This window comes from Dendropsophus ebraccatus, chromosome 7, assembly GCF_027789765.1.
Source record: "Dendropsophus ebraccatus isolate aDenEbr1 chromosome 7, aDenEbr1.pat, whole genome shotgun sequence".
In the NCBI taxonomy this organism is placed as follows: Eukaryota; Metazoa; Chordata; class Amphibia; order Anura; family Hylidae; genus Dendropsophus; species Dendropsophus ebraccatus.
The window spans coordinates 55,317,275-55,336,176 of NC_091460.1; the positions used below are offsets into that span (position 1 = coordinate 55,317,275).

Genomic DNA, 18,902 nt, shown 5'->3' on the forward strand with positions numbered 1-18,902 from the left:
AAGTGACATAGGAGATGGTTTGGTAGGTAAAGTTTGTCTGTTTGCTGACGACACAAAAGTGTGCAATAGGGCTGATATTCCTGGAGGTGTCAGTAATATGGAAAATGATTTAGCTTTGCTAGATAAGTGGTCCAAACAGTGGAAATTGAAGTTCAACGTTTCCAAATGTAAAATAATGCACTTGGGGAGGAGGAATCCTCTGTCGGAGTATCACATCGGCAGTACTGTGTTGGAAAAGACTTCAAAAGAGAAGGATTTAGGGGTAGTGATTTCTGACAGCCTTAAAATGAGTCACCAGTGAAACCAGGTGGTGGGGAAAGCAAATTGTATTCTGGGCTGTATAGCTAGAGGTATAACCAGTAGGAAGAGGGAGAATGTGATCCCTCTGTATAGAGCTCTGGTAAGGCCACATGTGGAATACTGTGTCCAGTTCTGGAGACCTCATCTAAAAAAAGGACATTGATAAAATAGAACGGGACCAAAGACGGGCTACAAAAATGGTGGAGGGTGTCAGGCATAAACCATATCAGGAAAGACTTAAGGATTTTAATCTGTTTAGTCTGGAGGAAAGAAGGGAAAAGGGGGATATGATGGAAACCTTTAAGTATGTTAAAGGACTAAATAAGGTTCAAGAGGGGAGTGTTTTTAGTAAAAAAAACTAAGCTCAAGAACAAGAGGACACAGTGAGAGGTTAGTTGGGGGAAAGATCAGAAGCAATGTGAGAAAATATTATTTTACTGAAAGAGTAGTAGATACCTGGAACAAACTTCCAGCAGAGGTGGTTGGTAAATCTACAATAACAGAATTTAAACAAGCCTGGGATAAACATACATTTATCCTAAGATAATTAGAAAGATAATACTAAAAGGACAGACTAGATGGACCCAGTGGTCTTTTTCTGCCGACAATCTTCTATGTTTCTACGAAGTCTGTCTATAGAATTACCACTGACACTGACCACCTAACCAGTCAGTAAAGCCAATAATAATAATAATAATAATTTTTATTTATATTGCGCCAACAGATTCCGCAGCACTTTACAATTCTGGTATTACAGAGAGGAGCAAATGAGCGCTGGCAGCATGCGTCGGCAGCAAGCGGGGGAGTACAGGGGGGGCTGCCTGGGTGATCACTAGATCGTTCGGGCAGCCCATAGCAGATAGTGGCGGTCTGCTGCTGCTGCTCCTATTCCACAGAGTGACGGCAGCAGATGGCTGCAATCACAGTTGATTGTCTTTCAACATGTTGAAAGACAAACGACAGCAACGATCAACCAACATTTTTCATGTCGGCTGATCGTTGCCTTCTATTACACAAGACGATTATCGGCCGTAACGGACGATACCGGCTGAATACATCCAATAATCGTTTCATGAAATAGGGCCTTAAGAATCGGCATCACTGTCTTCTCCTTATGGGTTTTATCTAAGCTGTTAGTTCACATTCGGTACCTGAAGGTTTCTCCGCCTTTGCCGGGCTTTTTTTAGATGGTGGAGAGGTCTGCTTCTTTTCACTATTTCTCTGAAAAAATTGGAAATATTAATGAACAGGTATCTTCATTTAAGATCTGTCTGATCAACTAATGTGGAAAATGTAATAGTGCTTGCAGAGTATATTATGTAACAGTGGAACAGTAGAAGTCTGCTGCTGAACTGTAGGTCACATTTTCAGTAATAAACTTAATTAGCACCAACACAATGACCACTTGACCTCGCCCTGGCTCTATTTGACTTGTGGTCACTATGGTGTCCAAACCCTAGTGTGCGGCATTTAATTACCAGCGGCCAAAGAAGTAGGGAGTCCTATAAAACATGGATACAGCCTTCTTTAGCCACCGCTGAACACACGCTTGGGATAGATATAGCTCTCTCTATTTCTCCATCTATCTTATATATATATATATATACACACACACACACATATTTCAGGGACATGTCACTGTTTTGTTGTATTACACTAACAACTACTTATCTGAATGGCTGCCATGTAATACTACATGCCTGGCTGTCTTCCTCCCTCATTGGACAGATAGGTCCGATATAATTGACATTGAGTGAGCCAAACAAAATCACGTTTTCTCCAAACTTTCTGTTCTATTACCCTCACCAAGCTGTAAAATGAGGCGAGATACCTTATCTTTGGGTACGCCATCTAGCATTGCCAGTGTCCTGGCAAATTCTTCATCTTCATGCAGCTGTCTTTCCAACTATGAACGAAGCAAAAAAATAAAAGTTTTAGTCTCAAATTTAAAAGCCATTCATGCATGCAAAAACTAAAAAACGCACTTATAGACCTGTGGAGAGTTCGGCTTGTTTGATTAAAACAAGGCCATATCACTTTATTGCAGCTCTGGGTTCCACATCGGAGGGTGTACTACAGGGATGTGCTTTATAATGCAGAAGAGTCATGCAATGCAACTTAATAAATTGCGAACTTAGTCAGTATCAACCAATGCTGCATGTATCCTAGGACATTTAGCTGGTATAACTACAACTTAGAAGGGTACAACTTACAAAATGCCACGTATTGTAACACAGTAACAAGTCAGGTTTGGTCCAAGGAAAGAAAGCGTCCTAAAACGATTACCGTAGTCATAAATGAGTAGATAAATGCTCAGCAGGTTTCATGAATAACGTTATGTAGCCAACAACTGACTAGGGCAATGGTTGTCATGTCAGTCCAAAATCAGCTTAGACACTTTCACAGGACTGACGCGCTAACACATCTTGACCCATCCAGCATCTAGGCTGCCCAATAAAGAATGCGCTAGCTTCAGGCCATGTGCCATCAACATCAATTCCGAGAACTCAAAGTCCCCTCAAGATGTAAACGTGTTAGTCTTGGCCGGGATTTATCACATTTTTAATCACTTGGAAATGACACAGAAGAACTAACCTACTTATTTCTCTCTGATAAGGTTTGATTTGTAACCCATGAGAAGATTAGACACAGTCGTGTTATAGTTTAATAAAAAAGAAAAAAGGAATGAGATGTTTCTTGTGTACTTATGTAGTAAAAAGGCTTCTAGGACGCCTAGACCGTTTCACAAATTCCATCCCAAACACCATACATAAAGCTCTTTCCAATAAAAAAAAAGTCACCAAGAGACTGGAAGGGGCCTCTCAACACTCTGCCCAAACATATAATGTTGGAAAGAAGGGGTAGAAAGATCGGCTATGTTGAATATCCTTTTGTTTGCAGAGATATAAGCCAGCACCAAATGAATCTGGCAGCTTTCTCCCCTCTCCTTTTAGAAGAAAAAAAAAAAAAAAAGAGACTGTAGCCAATCCAAGGATTCATGTGTCCTGGGGCATCGGGAGAGAATGTCGTCAGCCAACAACTATTAGCACAGTGATGTGGCAATGCCATGTTTTTGCCAATGCAGGTGCTGATGTAAGTGTATAAAGTACAGACCAGACAGACTGGATTGTTTCAGCCCACACCCACAAGAGACAGTAGGGAACACTCAAGAAGAACACAAGGGATTTTCTACCTAGTCAGAAGGTCCCAATAAGGGAGGCATCACATATCACTAGATCAGGGGTCCTAAGCCCCCTGGAAGTCAAGGACGTGTCACTCAATGTCTGTGGGACCGATGGCAACAGCCGAGGTTCATCTATGGTCTCCATTTGCCCCACAAACACTGAATGAAGCCGCAGAGTCCTTGCCAACGCCTCACTGAAAATGTAAGGAGAAATGGGGGCTTGTAAACGTTATCACTCAATGATGAAATTAATGTATAAAACGCCAATCTCAATAAATCTCCCTCATTATGTCTGTACCAACACATAAAGAAATTATTTCCTATATACCGTATTTTTCGGACTATAAGGCGCACCGGACTATAAGGCGCACCTCCAATTTTAGCCTGCTAAGCCATCTAGGTTCATATATAAGGCGCACCGGACTATAAGGCGCACCGGACTATAAGGCGCACCACATTATAGTGTATAAGTTTGGCGGAGGAAGCACGGAGGAAGCTGGAAGCCTCTCTCCCCTTTGCCCGGTCAAAGCAACATGGCGCCGGAGTCCCTGCGGCTCCCCCTCCATCCTGCTTATATGCCGGCGGCGGAGCGGTGTGGCAGACTGCTCCGTCACACACAGCATCAGCGGGGACACACAGGGAGCCCATGGCAGCCCGTACTCTTCCCTCATCTGACAGAGGTAACAATCGGAACAGCCTCCCTGCAAATACCAGCTCCCCCGGACCCTTGCCGGGCTTAGCCGCAGAGCCGCAGCATCAGTTCCCCTCTGCCTCCACTCGGGCTCCCCCTCCCCTTCGGAATGCAGACAGCTCCTCAGCACAGCAGCGCTCAGGCCCTCTTCTGCATCCATTTCTGCCTGCCTCCGCTCCTGTTAAGTCCTTGCCTGTAGAGGATCCCTTTGACAATCTGTGCATCCCTGACACTCAGCTTACTACTGCTGGAGAGAGTGGGAGAGAGCGGGACACCTTGAGAGCGGGAGAGCGGGACAGCAGGAAAGGCCTGCGGAGCCATGGGCCGGGAGTCCAGGTGAGGGAGCGCTGCGCTGTTCTGTGTGGTGGGGAGATGTAAGCTCGGCAGCCTATCTGCGCCATGGAGGCCGGAGCTATCCCGGTCCATATATAAGGCGCACTGGACTATAAGGCGCACTTACAATTTCTTAGAAAATCATAGTATTTTAAGTGCGCCTTATAGTCTGAAAAATACGGTATATGCTCTTCTCATAAAACAATCCTACTCACGTCTTCATCCTCAGCTAGTTGCAGCTCTCTAGCAATGGCTGCATCATCCATCATGGAGTCATCCGTACTTCTACGGGGCTGTTGGGTGAAAAACAAACAATAAAAAGATTGAACCAGAAAACTTGTAGGACTACATTCTGTTATTAGTGGAATCACATAGGACTAACTTGTTCTTTCTTGGTTTCCACAAGCTTCTTGTTAGATCGCTTAACGCTGCCCATTCCAAAGAAATCCTCCACTGATGTACACTGTTTTTCTGGTGTTTTGACCTTGGCTGGAACAGGAGATTTCTTAGTGATCGGAGGCTTTGAAGGAGGAGAAACAACAGAAGCAGTTCCATTTTCTTTAGGTTTCTTGGGCTTTCTCAAAATAGCAAAGTCTTCTTCATCTGAAAGGAGAAAGAGAGAAGATGAAGACACTTGATAAGTTTGTCCAACTTGAAAATGCTAAGATGGCACACACTGACAGCAGGGAAAAACCCTGCTGGTTACCAGGATTTATAAGGAGCTTAACCAAATGAATATGAACACAGCAAATGATGGTAGCATTATCACCCGTGGACGTGTGATACATGTTTTTTATGGGAATCATCATATAAGGCATTACTACTAAAACCAGCCTGCTATTTCCCCTGCAACAATTGCAACATGTAGTGTCTGCCAATTAGAAAAAATGGTTGTTCACGCATTATAACTGCAAAGAATGACATCTGCATGGCTCATAAAGGAACAAGGGGCCCTTTCTATCATATCCATACATCCAATTAAGCCATATGGCGAGGGGTTGTGCTGATGGGATGAGGCGAGGCCAGTCACCCTCCCAGGTGAGATCTGATATGTTATAAGTCAATCATTAGTGCACAAGATGTCAGCTGACACAGGGCAGACCGCTTTCTCTGACACATTAAACACGGTGATCTTTTGTGAGTCAGGCTAGTAATCACATGACTCATTCATTAATGAGAGGCATTGATGTGGCTGTGCTAGAATGAAACAGATGGTACTGTATGACTAGTGATGGCATTATATGGACAAATAAAAGAAAAAAGCTGTGACTTATATTTTCTATGCATAGGGTATAAGTGTATGATCCCTATGGTCCGATTTCTGGGGGCGTTACAATCTCATGTACCTCCTTTTTTTTGCCAGACATAGCCAAGTCTTCTCTGTAGTTTTGCAAGGCACATTATACAGCTAATAGGAGTGAAACATTGCATCTGTGGTTGAAGTCTTTTGAGACCTCCTTAAATAGCCCTTTAATGTATACCTGTGATGGAAATACAGCAAGACCTCTTGTAGCCGAGAAACCATAATATCACAGAAACAAACACTTCTTGCTTTGAGGTTAAGCTCCTTTCCAAGAAATAAACAATAATTTACTAATCAGAGAGATAAAAGATTTTTTTTTTTTTTTGTGAAAAACATAATGATAATGTATGAAGCAATACTGTGTCCAACAAGCCATCAGCTGCACCAGTCTGATGGGTATTATCAGCCCTGATATCTCACCGAATGACGCACCCCTGACAGATCCCTATAATGCTGGCCTCCGGCTTTCCACCCTGCCTGCAATATTAGATCAAGGAGACGGCACACAACAAGAACTGAAGGATCTACAAGCATCGGAGATCAATGCTTTAATATAGGACCCTCTTAACTGTTCGGTGATGGAATAAACACACATTAGAACTGCAGCCAAATCAGGAGGTCCGGCTCAATAGAGAAATATAACAGGATAACAAACACAAAGCAGCTAGTATACTGCTCGCAACAAATGGATACCATTTATAAGAAAAGGAGAAATGATATGAAGAAGAACAGTATACAGTACACTAAATGTATGTGAACAACTACGGAATCTGGATCAAAACTTTTCTATAGTGCCAAGAAGGTAGTAATAGGAGACATCAGCTCTGACAATGTATGAAACAAAAGTATTGAGGCAATATGCTGATAACCAATAAACCAGCCTTCAGATAAAAGACACGAGAGAACTTTGTAAAACGCAATATAATATATATATAATATATATATATATATATATATATATATATATAAAAAAACTCATCATTTGAACAGCTAGACCCCTCACCCACAGTTAGGTAGAAGTAACCTTGAGCTAATAAATCAGTAAAATAGATCCAATCCCTCCACCGGCAGACAACCTTGACCACTGCCCAGCTCCTGTTAGCTAATAACTCTATCAAGATTAACTCTCTGAACCACACGCTGGGAACATTTACTTTTGCACTGTACTCAATACATAGCATGCCGACGGAGGCCCTGAAAGCCACACACAATGTATAATGGTACGTGTTATATTGCTATGAGGTGACCCTGGCCTTAGAGTATAAGGTGTATCAGGCTGCAGAGCATGATGTGATGCAAAATAATATGCGTCATCCAAGGCCATGGGAATGTTGGACGTTTACCTTGTGTATCTGTTGCGTATTTGTTGTGGATTTTGACGTCCTCATTGATGTCAATTGGGAAAGTGTGCAAAAAGAGGTGATATATGAACATACCCATAGAAGCAGTTCACTTCAAAGCTTGGATAGGTCCTTATTCTGTCCATAAATGCAGACAAAATAAACGGACATGTAAAAGGGGCCTATAGTAAATTGCTTTATTCACAAAAACTCTTTTTCCATGGACACACGCCTAGTTGGATGAAGTAAATATAAAGCAGCAGCATGCATCATCCGATGCTGATTTCCAATGGACAGTTCCCTATAGATGTTAATGGAAATCCAAAATAATCTCACCCTTCATAGATTTTGTATCAGTATGAGACAAAGGGCTGTATTTTCCATCATATCAAAGCCTCTGTCTACATTAACATCAGACGTTCCATTTGGAGTCCATCAGTAGTTCTGTCAGTATTGAAGGGAACCTGGTTATAAGAACCAGTTATAAGTCATCGGTCTGTCAGGCACAGTCTATATCCATCTGTCAACAGGTCCAGCCCTGCCATCATGGCCTTGTTGTAATGGAAGCCCCCCAAGGTGAGGCGAGCACAGCACCAGCACATCTGCACTTCCTTCAGTGATCATTCGGGGACACATGTGACATAATAATTAGACCTTATGGTCTCTAGTAAATGACATACCATGAACATAATGACTATAACTCTGCACTGAGCAGACACAAGAGCTGAAGTCCAGACTACCATAATAAAATGCTGTTAATACATCAAAATCAGCCCCCGAGTAATGAACAAATACATTAGCCAGTTATAGCAGTCTAGGTAAATATGCATATACTATCAGCTACAATGGAGAGATGGGCTATGGCAACCTGAAGCAACCAGGAAGAACAATACCAGCAAACAGACTATAAAGGGGATTCCTTGTAAAACACATAAATGTTAGTAGCCATCTGCAATGCAAACCATCAAACAATATACGAGCTATTGATGTGTAAGCTGGCCCGGCCATTTCCTCGGTGATAATGAGGACAGGTGAAGGCAGACAAACCAGATAGCGGATGGAGAGGGGATTCGAAATGATCAATTAAACGGTTTAAAATCAGGTTAAAAAAAATCTCTGTCTAGTTACACAACTTACAATAGGATTACAGTGCTATTATAGCCTCTTATACTGCTGGGCATATAGTGTTTGCCTGGGAGAAAATTACACACAAAATAAAAGCAACATACATGTGTTTAACAATCCAGGATTATAAATCACTGTGCACACTGCACTGCACGCTGTTAAGGTGCGTTCACACGTACAGGATCTGCAACAGATTTGATGGCCCAGAATTGATTTGCTTTGAATCTGCAGCTTCAAATCTGCTGCAGATCGTGTACCTGAGAACGGACCCTTAATGAATTCTGAAAGCAGCGCTCACTAGCAAGGGAATCAAGGGCATGGTGCTAGTGATTGCCAGCAAAAGAATAGGCAGGCAGATGCCTACCCAGGGCTCCAGACTAAAAAATTTACCTAGGAGCCATTGGCTCCTAACCTGAAAAATTTAGGCGCCAAATAGAATATTTGGTCACCAACATTTTAAACCATGTAAAATTAATGTTATGTTACATGGGACTTACTGTGTGCAGAGGCCACGGCAGCATCCTCCTCCTTTAGATCCTTTCTTTTCTTAGTTTGAAAATGTTCAACATGGAAACTTGCAACTTGACAACCATATACAGTCTGACTCAGTACTTCAGCCTCACTTGGCTAGCCTTTTAATGAGGCTTACTCTTCTGAACTTGAACTTAAAGGGAACCTGTCACCCCCGGTGACGGGGTGACAGGCTCCCAACCCCCCTATACTCACCTCATCGCGCCGGGTCCCGCTTCTGAAGATGGCCGGGTCACGAAGATCTCAGCCGCTGCAGCCCGGCGTGCGCTGAGAGATGAGTCCAACGCTCATAGAGAATGACGGGAGAGTCCAGCGCTCCTTCATTCTCTATGAGTGTTGGACTCATCTCTCGTGTGCGCGCCGGGCTGCAGCGACTGAGATCTCCGTGACCTGACCACCTCCAGAAGTGGGACCCGGTGCGATGAGGTGAGTATAGGGGGTTCTAACGGGGGGTTGGGAGCCTGTCACCCCGTCACCGGGGGTGACAGGTTCCCTTTAAAAGCTTGCAACAGTCTATACATACTGAGCTAGACTTATGACTGCAGCCATAGTGACCCCCCCACAAGATGTGTATATAGATAGATATATCTCTCACCTAGTGACTAATGCAAGTGACCCCCTACAATACAGACACCTGAGGGGCCCTGATAATAATAATTGTGCATATATCTATCTCCCAGTGTCTGCAGCCAGTTTGCCCTACACTTATAGATGGCCCCCTCTCCCCATTATAGATGCCCCCTCCTCCCCCCCATTATAGATGACCCCCTCTACCCCCATTATAGATGCCCCCTCCTCCCCCCCATTATAGATGCCCCCTCTCCCCCCCATTATAGATGCCCCCTCTTCTCCCCCCCTTATAGATACCCCCTCTTCTCCCCCCCTTATAGATACCCCCTCCCCTTATAGCTAGCCCCCTCTCCCCCCATTATATATGCCCCCCCTTCTCTTCCCCCCATTATAGATGCCCCCCCCCCCTTCCTCCTCTATGCTAAGCAGTATTTAAAAAAAAAACAAACACACAAACTCACCTGACAACCCGCTCCCCCGGCGATCCTCTTCTTCTTCGGACGCTGTCCCCGGCTGATGCGCGGCTGCCAGGGGTGTCCCGTCCTATCACCGGCAGCGCGCGCATCAGTGAGCTCTCTGTATGCCGGGGCTGTGACTTCTGACACAGGAAGCGTCTCTGACGCGCGCTTCCTGTGCCGGAAGTCAGGGCCCCAGGCAGCTCACTGATGCGCCGCGCTGCCGGGGATAGGACGGGACACCCCCGGCAGCCGCGCATCAGCCGCGCATCTTAAAGAGACAGCGCGCCGCCGCCGGGGCCAGTCGCAAATGGCGCCCAGATTAATAAATCTGGGCGCCATTTGCAAAATATCAGTCGCATTGGCGACCATTTTGGTCGCCATCTGGAGCCCTGCTACCCTGTCTACCTTTTGTCCTATCCCTGTTGTCACCACTGTTGGGTTAATCTGATAACACCATGCAGGTTTTTAAAAATATACAAAACAATAGGTACACTAAACAAATCTAGTAACTATTGCATAAAACTGCAACACCAAGATTACTGCAGATGCTCTACAAGTGAATAGACCATAAAGGAGAATTTTCTGGGAATGCTCTGTGACTTGTGCAGAGGTCCGAGACTAAGGGCCCTATTCCACCGGATGATTATCGTTAGCATAATTGTTAACGATTAACGATCTCAAATGACCGCTATTGCGAAAGACCTGAAAACGTTCACTCATTTCCATGGAACGATAATCGTTACTTATGATCGTAATTGCGATCATTTCTTCTTCCGTATTTATTCGCTATTGCGTTCGTATCTATTGCGAACGACCGAACGATGTCTTATTCAATGCGAACGATTTGCGAACGAGCAACGATAAAAATAGGTCCAGGTCTTATAAAGCGATCAACGATTTCTCGTTCGGTCGTTAATCGTTAACTGCATTTCAACCGAACGATTATCGTTTAGATTCGAACGATTTAACGATAATCTGAACGATAATCGTCCGGTGGAATAGGGCCCTAAGCTCTGTGCATCAGCTAGTGTCAATGGTGTCTTATTTATTGGTTTCACCTCTGACATTGATCATTTCTGTAGTAAGGAGGACACTGTTGATGTTTTCTCTACAGAACAGTTCGTATCAGCATCTTATTAGGGTTAGTGGTCAGACTCAAAAGTGCTAGATTTCACTATTATAATAGCAGTAAAATGGAAAGTGACACAGGGTACAAAAACAAACTGTCCTTGTGCTTGTGTGTAGTAGAGTACATATCATCTGAAACAACTAGTAAGACCAAGGTAATAGTGCAGAAAAAAAAAACATACACAAAACAGTCCAGAGAATCCCTTAGATGAGTGATCATTGACAGTCACCCTAAGGTCAGTGTCTAAAGGACAAATATGCAGCCAGTGTAAATAATAACCAAGGCCGTGGCATTACTGAAGGTTGGGTCACATATATACGTGATTAGCAAACATGATGATAAAAACTAACCAACGTTTGTATGAGAAGGTTTCATTAAACAACAAAAATGTAAAAAATGAAAACTTCTTAAGTTACTACAGACCACCCAAACACGCAAAACCTAGGCTGAATGTTAAAGGGGTTACCCAAAAAGTTACCCATAAATAAAATCTTGCTGTCTGGCTATCTCCAGCCTGTTTGTGGCCGGCTAAGATGGTTGGGCATGGAAAACAGCCAAGTTGGCTGTGTTACCAAATTTGTCCAACTCCCACTGACATGGTGCAAATGGTGTAACCCCCACAAGCCGTGCTGTTTACATCTCTTATGGAGTAACATAAACAGTGTAGCTCCAGTCATTACGCCATTTGCATAAACCCATTCATTTAATGTGTAACCCAATGTAACACTGTTTTTGACACCTGGGAAAACTCATCTAAATGGGTTATCCAGCCTTACAAAACTGATAAAAAAAGACCACCAACACTGAATTGGTGGAGGTAAAACTGACCAGCAGGGAGTTAGCACCCCACCAATCAGGTACTGGGGGAAAAAAAAAAAGATAAACCCTATCAGAGAAATTTTCCAAGAGCAACAAAGAGCCACCAAACAGCCACCTGCACTTGCTGGGAAGCACCATAAAAATAAGAGCTGATCAAATTCACCATGTACAATGGATAACATTCTGTTATTGTCGGACATGAAATCCAACAAATAGACACAAATGTAATAAACCGCATGCAATCCAGATAATGTTAATGAATAAGCATTGCTTATCCACATCTACTGTCGTCAAAGCTGCTCAAACACATGCCGGCCATCCAAACTGATAGCATGGGTTGCCGGGAAGATGCGGCACTGTAGTGACAAAGGTATTCATTCAATAAAAGCCAAAGGGGTTCAAGGGTCAACAATATTTTAGAAATATCATAAAAAGAAAAAAAAAATCCCTGTGAAGCCCCTGCTCCTCAGGCTGGAGGTGTAACTTGAAGTTGGGCCCTAAAGCTAAGCCTGAAAGGGCCCTCCACATACCGAGTGCTATTCATAATACTGATACTTTCACACCCATGTGTGATGTCCACATCTCTACCACCTATAGCCATGTCCATGCATAACACAATCTATACATTACAGTTTGGTAAACAAAATAAATATTATTACAACACAGCTAAACAAAAAGAACAGCTGTGCACCTGATGTAGATCAAACGCTCCACACGCGTCCCCTCCTAACCACGACCGCATCGTCACCTCACGTCTACAATGAGGACAGGTGAACAAGGAGGGCAACACTGTGTGAATAACATTCACGTTACACCGCATTTCCTGCGCTTGGCATATTTTTTATTTAACTCCTTTTGAACATTGATACTATCGCCATCACTGCAATAATACTGAGATCACAGTGCTATGGTCCTATTCTTCTCCATAATAAAAAAAAAAAAAAAAATAAGGAAAGAATGTCAACTGCAATAAAAACCTATAAAGGACACCATTGAAAAAACTGTATAATGGAATAAACCCAAAATATCCTTACAACAGATCTATTATAATCAGAGCATAGCATCAGGATATAGTCATAGCTTTAAAAGACACAAGTGGCTCACTCAAAGAAATGAGACCTTAGGGTCCCCACTATGTACTTTTCTTTTAGAGACAATGGGTGTAAGCCCTGAGACGGTACGCGATGAGTGGGCACAATCCCTATCCGCATTTGATAAGGAGGATTTCGAGGAAATAATGGAATCTCAGCTCCATGTATCTCCAGCCTCCAATAATAAGTTGATACAATTGCACATTATACACAAATCATATTTAACCCCTCTTAGACTATTTCATATGCACCTCCTTCCATCCTCGGAATGGCTACGTTGTTGAGCAGCTGATGCCAATTTCCTTCATATGGTTTGGTTGTGCCCACCAATATGTGCTTTCTGGCAGGAGGTCACTAACTTCCTTACATCTCTGCTAGAGATGCCAGTGCCCCTGAGTCTTGAGAGATGTCTGCTTGGCCTACTGGCGAAGGAACACTGGCAGCCCTGCACCTGTATATTCTTGCGGGAAACACAATTTTTGGCACGTAAAACTATAGTTTAAATATGAATGGCGGATTATTTGCCAACTCTGCTAATGTGGAAACAGTTGGTTAATTCTGTCATACCTTTTGACACAGTTGTTTACCAAAATAGGGGGTGCCCGAGGAAATTTTCTAAGATATGGGATGTTTGGAATGATTCGGCCCTGCATGTAGTCCCCGATTCTTAGTGGTTTGCTGAATGAAATTTATATGCAGGAATTGACTAGACTTGTGCTTGCGGCATACATTTTGCCTTCTTGACAGTGAAGTTTTGTCTGGATTTACACGTACCAAAAGTTTTATAGGTTATGTAACTTTTTTAAGGAAGTGCCTTCAGTACATGCAGAATGTTTGTTTATGTTTGTTCCTTATTTGCATATTGTTGAATTTGTCCTTATGGTGCTTTATGCCATACATGCTACTGTACTTGTTTATGTGCAACAGCTTTAATAAAACAAATAAAAAAAAGATAAGGAAAAGAAATGAGACTTTACTACCAATCAACCCATTTGTGCCAATTAAGAAACTTGGGACGCTTGGGACCATGTCAGAGGTTGCTTGCTCAGTAGCTATATATCCCGGTAAAAAAGGTTATTTAATCCGGCATACAGTTCATGGGGAGAGCCGTGAACTAGTCATTAGAGCAGTGTCTGAGCCGTGACTAGGTACAGCTCTTTGCCAGTCATGCACCCTCTACAGGGGTGACTGACAGGCTAAGAAGCCTCTAACGGGCCTCTTTGCCTGTCAATCATCCCCGCAGAGTTTACCGACAGCCAGAGAGTTATGAGTAGTCTCCACCCAGATAACTAGTTCACGGCTCTCCCTATGCACCACGTGCCGGAGTAAACAACATTTCACCGGGATAAAAAGCTACCAAGCAAGCAACCCCTGACATGGTAGGAGACCTTTAACACACCTGGTCACATACCTTTTTATGTAAATGATATATGGGGGTTTAAGATTTGTCTAAATATGAGGTAATGGGCAGGACTGTACACTAAGAAGGGTGTATATCTCTTACATTACGGGGCGTATATGCCGATTACACACCCCCAACAATAAAAAACACATCACCTGATACTCACTTCCATTACTAATATTAACCAAAATGCTCCCCTGACTTGCTGCCTGTTCTGCCTGCTGGATCCTGCAGGTAGTAAAGGAATACCCCCAGTGCATCTAAACCTCTCTATATACCACACAGACATGAGGTAGTACAAGCCTCACTGCCCTCTGCCCTATTAAAATCTATCAGCAGGTTAGGATCGTCCAATGATTCAATTTGATGCTCGTAACTTATTTTTTGGGGTTGTTAAACATCTTATATACAGTTATCTTAGAAAGTAGCAGAATCCATTGCCACAATTTTGTCCGACATGCCTTTTTACATAAATTAAAGGGATATTCCAATGGGTTGGCACATGCACTATTCATTCTCTATGGATCTGCTGGAGACAGGAGAGTACAACTCCAGAGTACAGAGAATCACAGGGGGTCTTTACTTCCAGCCTACACTTATCTGTGTTAACAGGCACATACCTGTATCCGACACATAGTCAACCGGATCTGGTTTTTTAATCTTTAGTGGCTTTGTTATTGGTGGCGATACTTCTTGTGGCCTTTTTGATTTTTTTACTGGTGGTGTGTCATCTTCAGAGTCTGGAAAAATAACCACAGTACAAATAATTATATCATTCAGTACATACACCATGGCTTCTTGTGTATCAAAGCTGAATGGTTTCTCTATCATGGTTCTTGCCCTTAGGGTGTGTTCAAACGCTCAGGTGTGAAACTACTGAATAAAAAGCCAGGATCAGGTCATAGGTGGATGAAAGACAGACTTCACTTTCTGTTGCTTTGTATTCAAATACTGCAATTAAAAACCTGAAAATGTAAACACACCCTCACACTTCAATGCATGAATCCACCTTTACATTGATCATGACAGTAAAGAAGCCAACATGGCAAAAATAGCAAAGTTAACAATAATTTCCTCTGCATTTTGGTTTAGTAGGGATGTCATGTTAGTTGGCCAGCCACTCAAACCCCCTGAAGTAACATCTTTCATTGTGATACCGCTAAAGCAGGCAACAACTGACCATGCCTATGCATCATCCACAGGGCTATAATCCTACCATGTAAATGAAGAGGAGGATCCCGACAGCATCAATGACAAAAACCTTTTATACGAAGAAAACCAGGGAGATACCTGAATCATAGATTATCCTCTTCTTCTTGTTACTCTGCTGCTTCTTCTTCAACTCCTCATCACTGCCAGGGCTCTTTAACTAAAAAAGGTCACAAATATCATATATACTTGGAATCTAAAAAAAAAGAGTCCTGTACATCAATAATTCATAGCGAGAAGAGGGGTAAGAGGCATGTATGCTCCAGCTCACCATGAGCACTTTGATACTTGAGCTTAGAAGAAAAACATTGTCAAATTGGTATTGGTAGAGACTGTCAAAAAGTACATTTATGCACTTTTGCTACTTATAGTGCTACATACTTGTATATACTTGTCTACTTCGGTTGTTGTACATACCACAGTGCTTACTAGTCCCACAGGGCCCTTCCTTATTTTTACCCTGACAGCCTTGCCATAGTAAGTGACAGAAACGGGACATAAGGTACCTTGAATGTTAAGTTAGTGATCACAGGCGTCCAAGCACTCTAAATGGTTATAGGCCATGAGATTTGGGCTCATCTATAATAATCAAGTTGAGAATATGTTTGATGGACGTAATGACTACTGTATTCTAGTTGCATTTTTTTGTTTAGTTTTTGGATACGTATTGCTGAATTCTAGTACTTACATTTAAAGTTTTAATAGTACTTTCCCTGACATTCTAAACTTCTTACTTACCAAGCATAGCATCCAAATGGACAAACACAAAAAAATTGCGTATCTTAAAGTGGACTTGTCAGCTGGTTTTGTACTATGTAAATTAGGTGTGAGTGCATAGGGGGCATTCCTTAGCAAGGCAAGGGCCCAGGGATCCCCCTACCCTTCCTGGTAAATAAAAGGTGATGGGCTGTTTAACCCTGTGCTCTTACCTTGCTGAGGAACACCACCTGGGCACCTGAACCTCAACGCTATATTAACAGGCTGCTGACAAGTCTGCTTTAAAACAAGGAACGACAATTGCTAATCTATTTCTGCACTTGTTTATAGATATGACTGGGAGTTAATAGAGCACATGCAACTAGGGATGAGCGAAATTACAGTTCTAGCAAAGCAAAGCGCTTCACTAGGCTCAGCGGTCGGCTGGCTGCTTTTTAACTCCGTGCTTCTCGCTCCAAGTGACCAGAAAAGCTGCATCCAGTCCTGGACAACTTCTCCCAGTTTCCCAGGACTGGATCCAGCTTGTACGGAGTTAGAAAGCAGCTGTCTGACAAGACGACTGCCGACCCTAGTCAATCGCTTAGCTAGTACTGTAAATTTGCCCATCCACCAAGTAATAAAGATGTCACTACTTACCTTACTGTCCTTTGATTTCTTATGTGTAGTGCCTCCATGGGAACTTTTGACATTCTCCTTTTTGTCTTTCTCATTGGTTGCTTTCTTGGTGACTGGGGTGGCACCGAAAAACCTGCGAATATCCTTAAACATGGACAAAAACAGATCATTGTAAATAAGGGATAATGCATTGAATCACTGCAGTTTCTGTGGTACATTTAAAGTGAACTTGTCACACCGGCCACTGGCGGATCAGGTGAATCATACCACCCTCAAGGGGAACCCTGTTATGTAACGTTACATCCCGCACTTCATTCACTGCAGTAAAACTACAAAAAGATGCCTGACAACTACCGCAGGTGTTGTCATGGCAGTCATTGTGGTTGTCACCAGATTTCCAAGAAACAGATATTCTACTACCAGCAGTGGAAACTGCAACCCTGCTCTAGAGACATGGAAGTGCCCTAGCAATAGTTACCATTACTAAGCATACACTGGAAACAAACAAAACATGGTAATAAAGCTTTGTGAAAAGAAAAAAAAAAGTCCTAGCTCAACAAGCCACAACGGCCGCTGTTTACATCTGGCGTCACGTGGTCGCTGCTCCTCAGCCAATGAGTGCAGCTTAGACTGCTCGCGCAGATGTCAGACGAGAGTCGCGGCAAAAAAGTGACACTGATGTCAGCCCCAGAGCCCCAATTACCCAGCATCCCCCGACATGCGCGGCTGCACCAATCAGCGTCTCCCTGTGAGCATGCTGGAGGCACGGAACTACAAGTCCCAGCATGCCGACAGGGAGGCATCACTAGGCTCCATGAAGCGCCTTAGGCCTCGCAGTATGTGTCAGTGTGCGGGTGTACTGCGGGAGCTGTGCGGGTGTACTGCGGGAGCTGTGCGGGTATAGTGCGGGAGCTGTATGAGATGTGTGTGCAGCAGATCCCTCTCCGCTCTCTCACCCATAGCCATGTCCCGGCCCGGTCACAGTGTGCGGCGCATACACAGCCTGCTCCCCCAGTATATTACCCCAGAGGCGGCGGCAGCAGCCCGGCCCGCACTCACCATGGCCGGCAGCCGCGCTCTCCTCTCCCGCCGGTCCCCAGGACCCTACGCTTGGCGCCAACTCCGCTCAAGATGCAGACAGGCCGGGCCCTCCCCCCTCCTCCGCCTCGTGTGTGACAGGCATGCGCACGGGGACCGGGGGGACTAATACAGCGCCATCCCCTGCTGCCCCGGGGACCGGCCGCTACCGTGCCATGGTGGCTGTATCTGTCACCAAGGAAGAAACTGTGCAAATAATACTAGTGATCAGCCGATCCCATTGCAGAACATGCGGAATCTAGTGGGAGCTACAGCTTGTATTAGTATCCCAGATCCAGTGCACTAGGATATATATACATCTGTATACAGTCTCCTGGAGAGGGGGTATATACTTCTGTATACAGTCACCTGGAGAGGGGATATATATATCTGTCTGTATACAGTCTCCTGGAGAGGGGATATATATATATATATATATATATATATATATATATATATATATATATATATATCTCTGTCTGTATACAGCCTCCTGGAGAGGGGATATATATATATATATATATATATATATATATATATATATATATATATATATATATATATATATCTGTCTGTATACAGTCTCCTGGAGAGGGGATATATATATATATATATATATATATATATCTGTCTGTATACAGTCTCCTGGAGAGGGGATATATATATATATATATATATATATATATATATATATCTGTCTGTATACAGTCTCCTGGAGAGATGGCATATATACATCTGTACAGGGCCGCTTTAACCAGAGGGCACATGGTGCACGTGCACCGGGCCCGCTGGTTAAAGGGGCCCCCCCGAGCAGGCCGGCCGTTGCTATGTGCGACCAATGCGGTCGCACAGGGCTCCGGCCACCAGCCTGTCAGGGGGGAGCGCCATGGATGGGTAATCTACTTACCCCTCCATGGCGCCCCCTGCAGGGCCCCCCCCGTCCGCCGCTGCCCCCGTCCGCTGCTGCTGCGGCGCTTCAGCGCTGCAGCAGCAGCGACACTGACAGAG

At 43.7% G+C, this 18,902-nt stretch overlaps 1 protein-coding gene across 3 annotated transcripts in view; it reads right to left on the bottom strand.

Moving 5' to 3' along the window:
- The window catches only part of RFC1 (replication factor C subunit 1), a 32,850-nt gene extending 14,555 nt beyond the window's left edge, over positions 1 to 18,295 (bottom strand). The window contains exons 1-8 of one of the 3 annotated variants that reach the window (XM_069977534.1): positions 17,841 to 18,295; positions 16,839 to 16,961; positions 15,567 to 15,645; positions 14,897 to 15,016; positions 4,891 to 5,111; positions 4,724 to 4,801; positions 2,132 to 2,206; positions 1,452 to 1,521 (exon numbers count right to left, since the gene is read on the bottom strand). In XM_069977534.1, coding sequence (XP_069833635.1) covers positions 1,452 to 1,521; positions 2,132 to 2,206; positions 4,724 to 4,801; positions 4,891 to 5,111; positions 14,897 to 15,016; positions 15,567 to 15,645; positions 16,839 to 16,961; positions 17,841 to 17,879 — 805 coding nt within the window. In that variant the 5' untranslated portion in view covers positions 17,880 to 18,295. Of the gene's footprint in view, positions 1 to 1,451; positions 1,522 to 2,131; positions 2,207 to 4,723; positions 4,802 to 4,890; positions 5,112 to 14,896; positions 15,017 to 15,566; positions 15,646 to 16,838; positions 16,962 to 17,295; positions 17,619 to 17,840 lie in introns of those variants that run through there. The other 2 variants (XM_069977535.1, XM_069977536.1) reach the window with 2 other exon arrangements.
- Between the last annotated feature and the right edge of the window lie 607 nt (positions 18,296 to 18,902).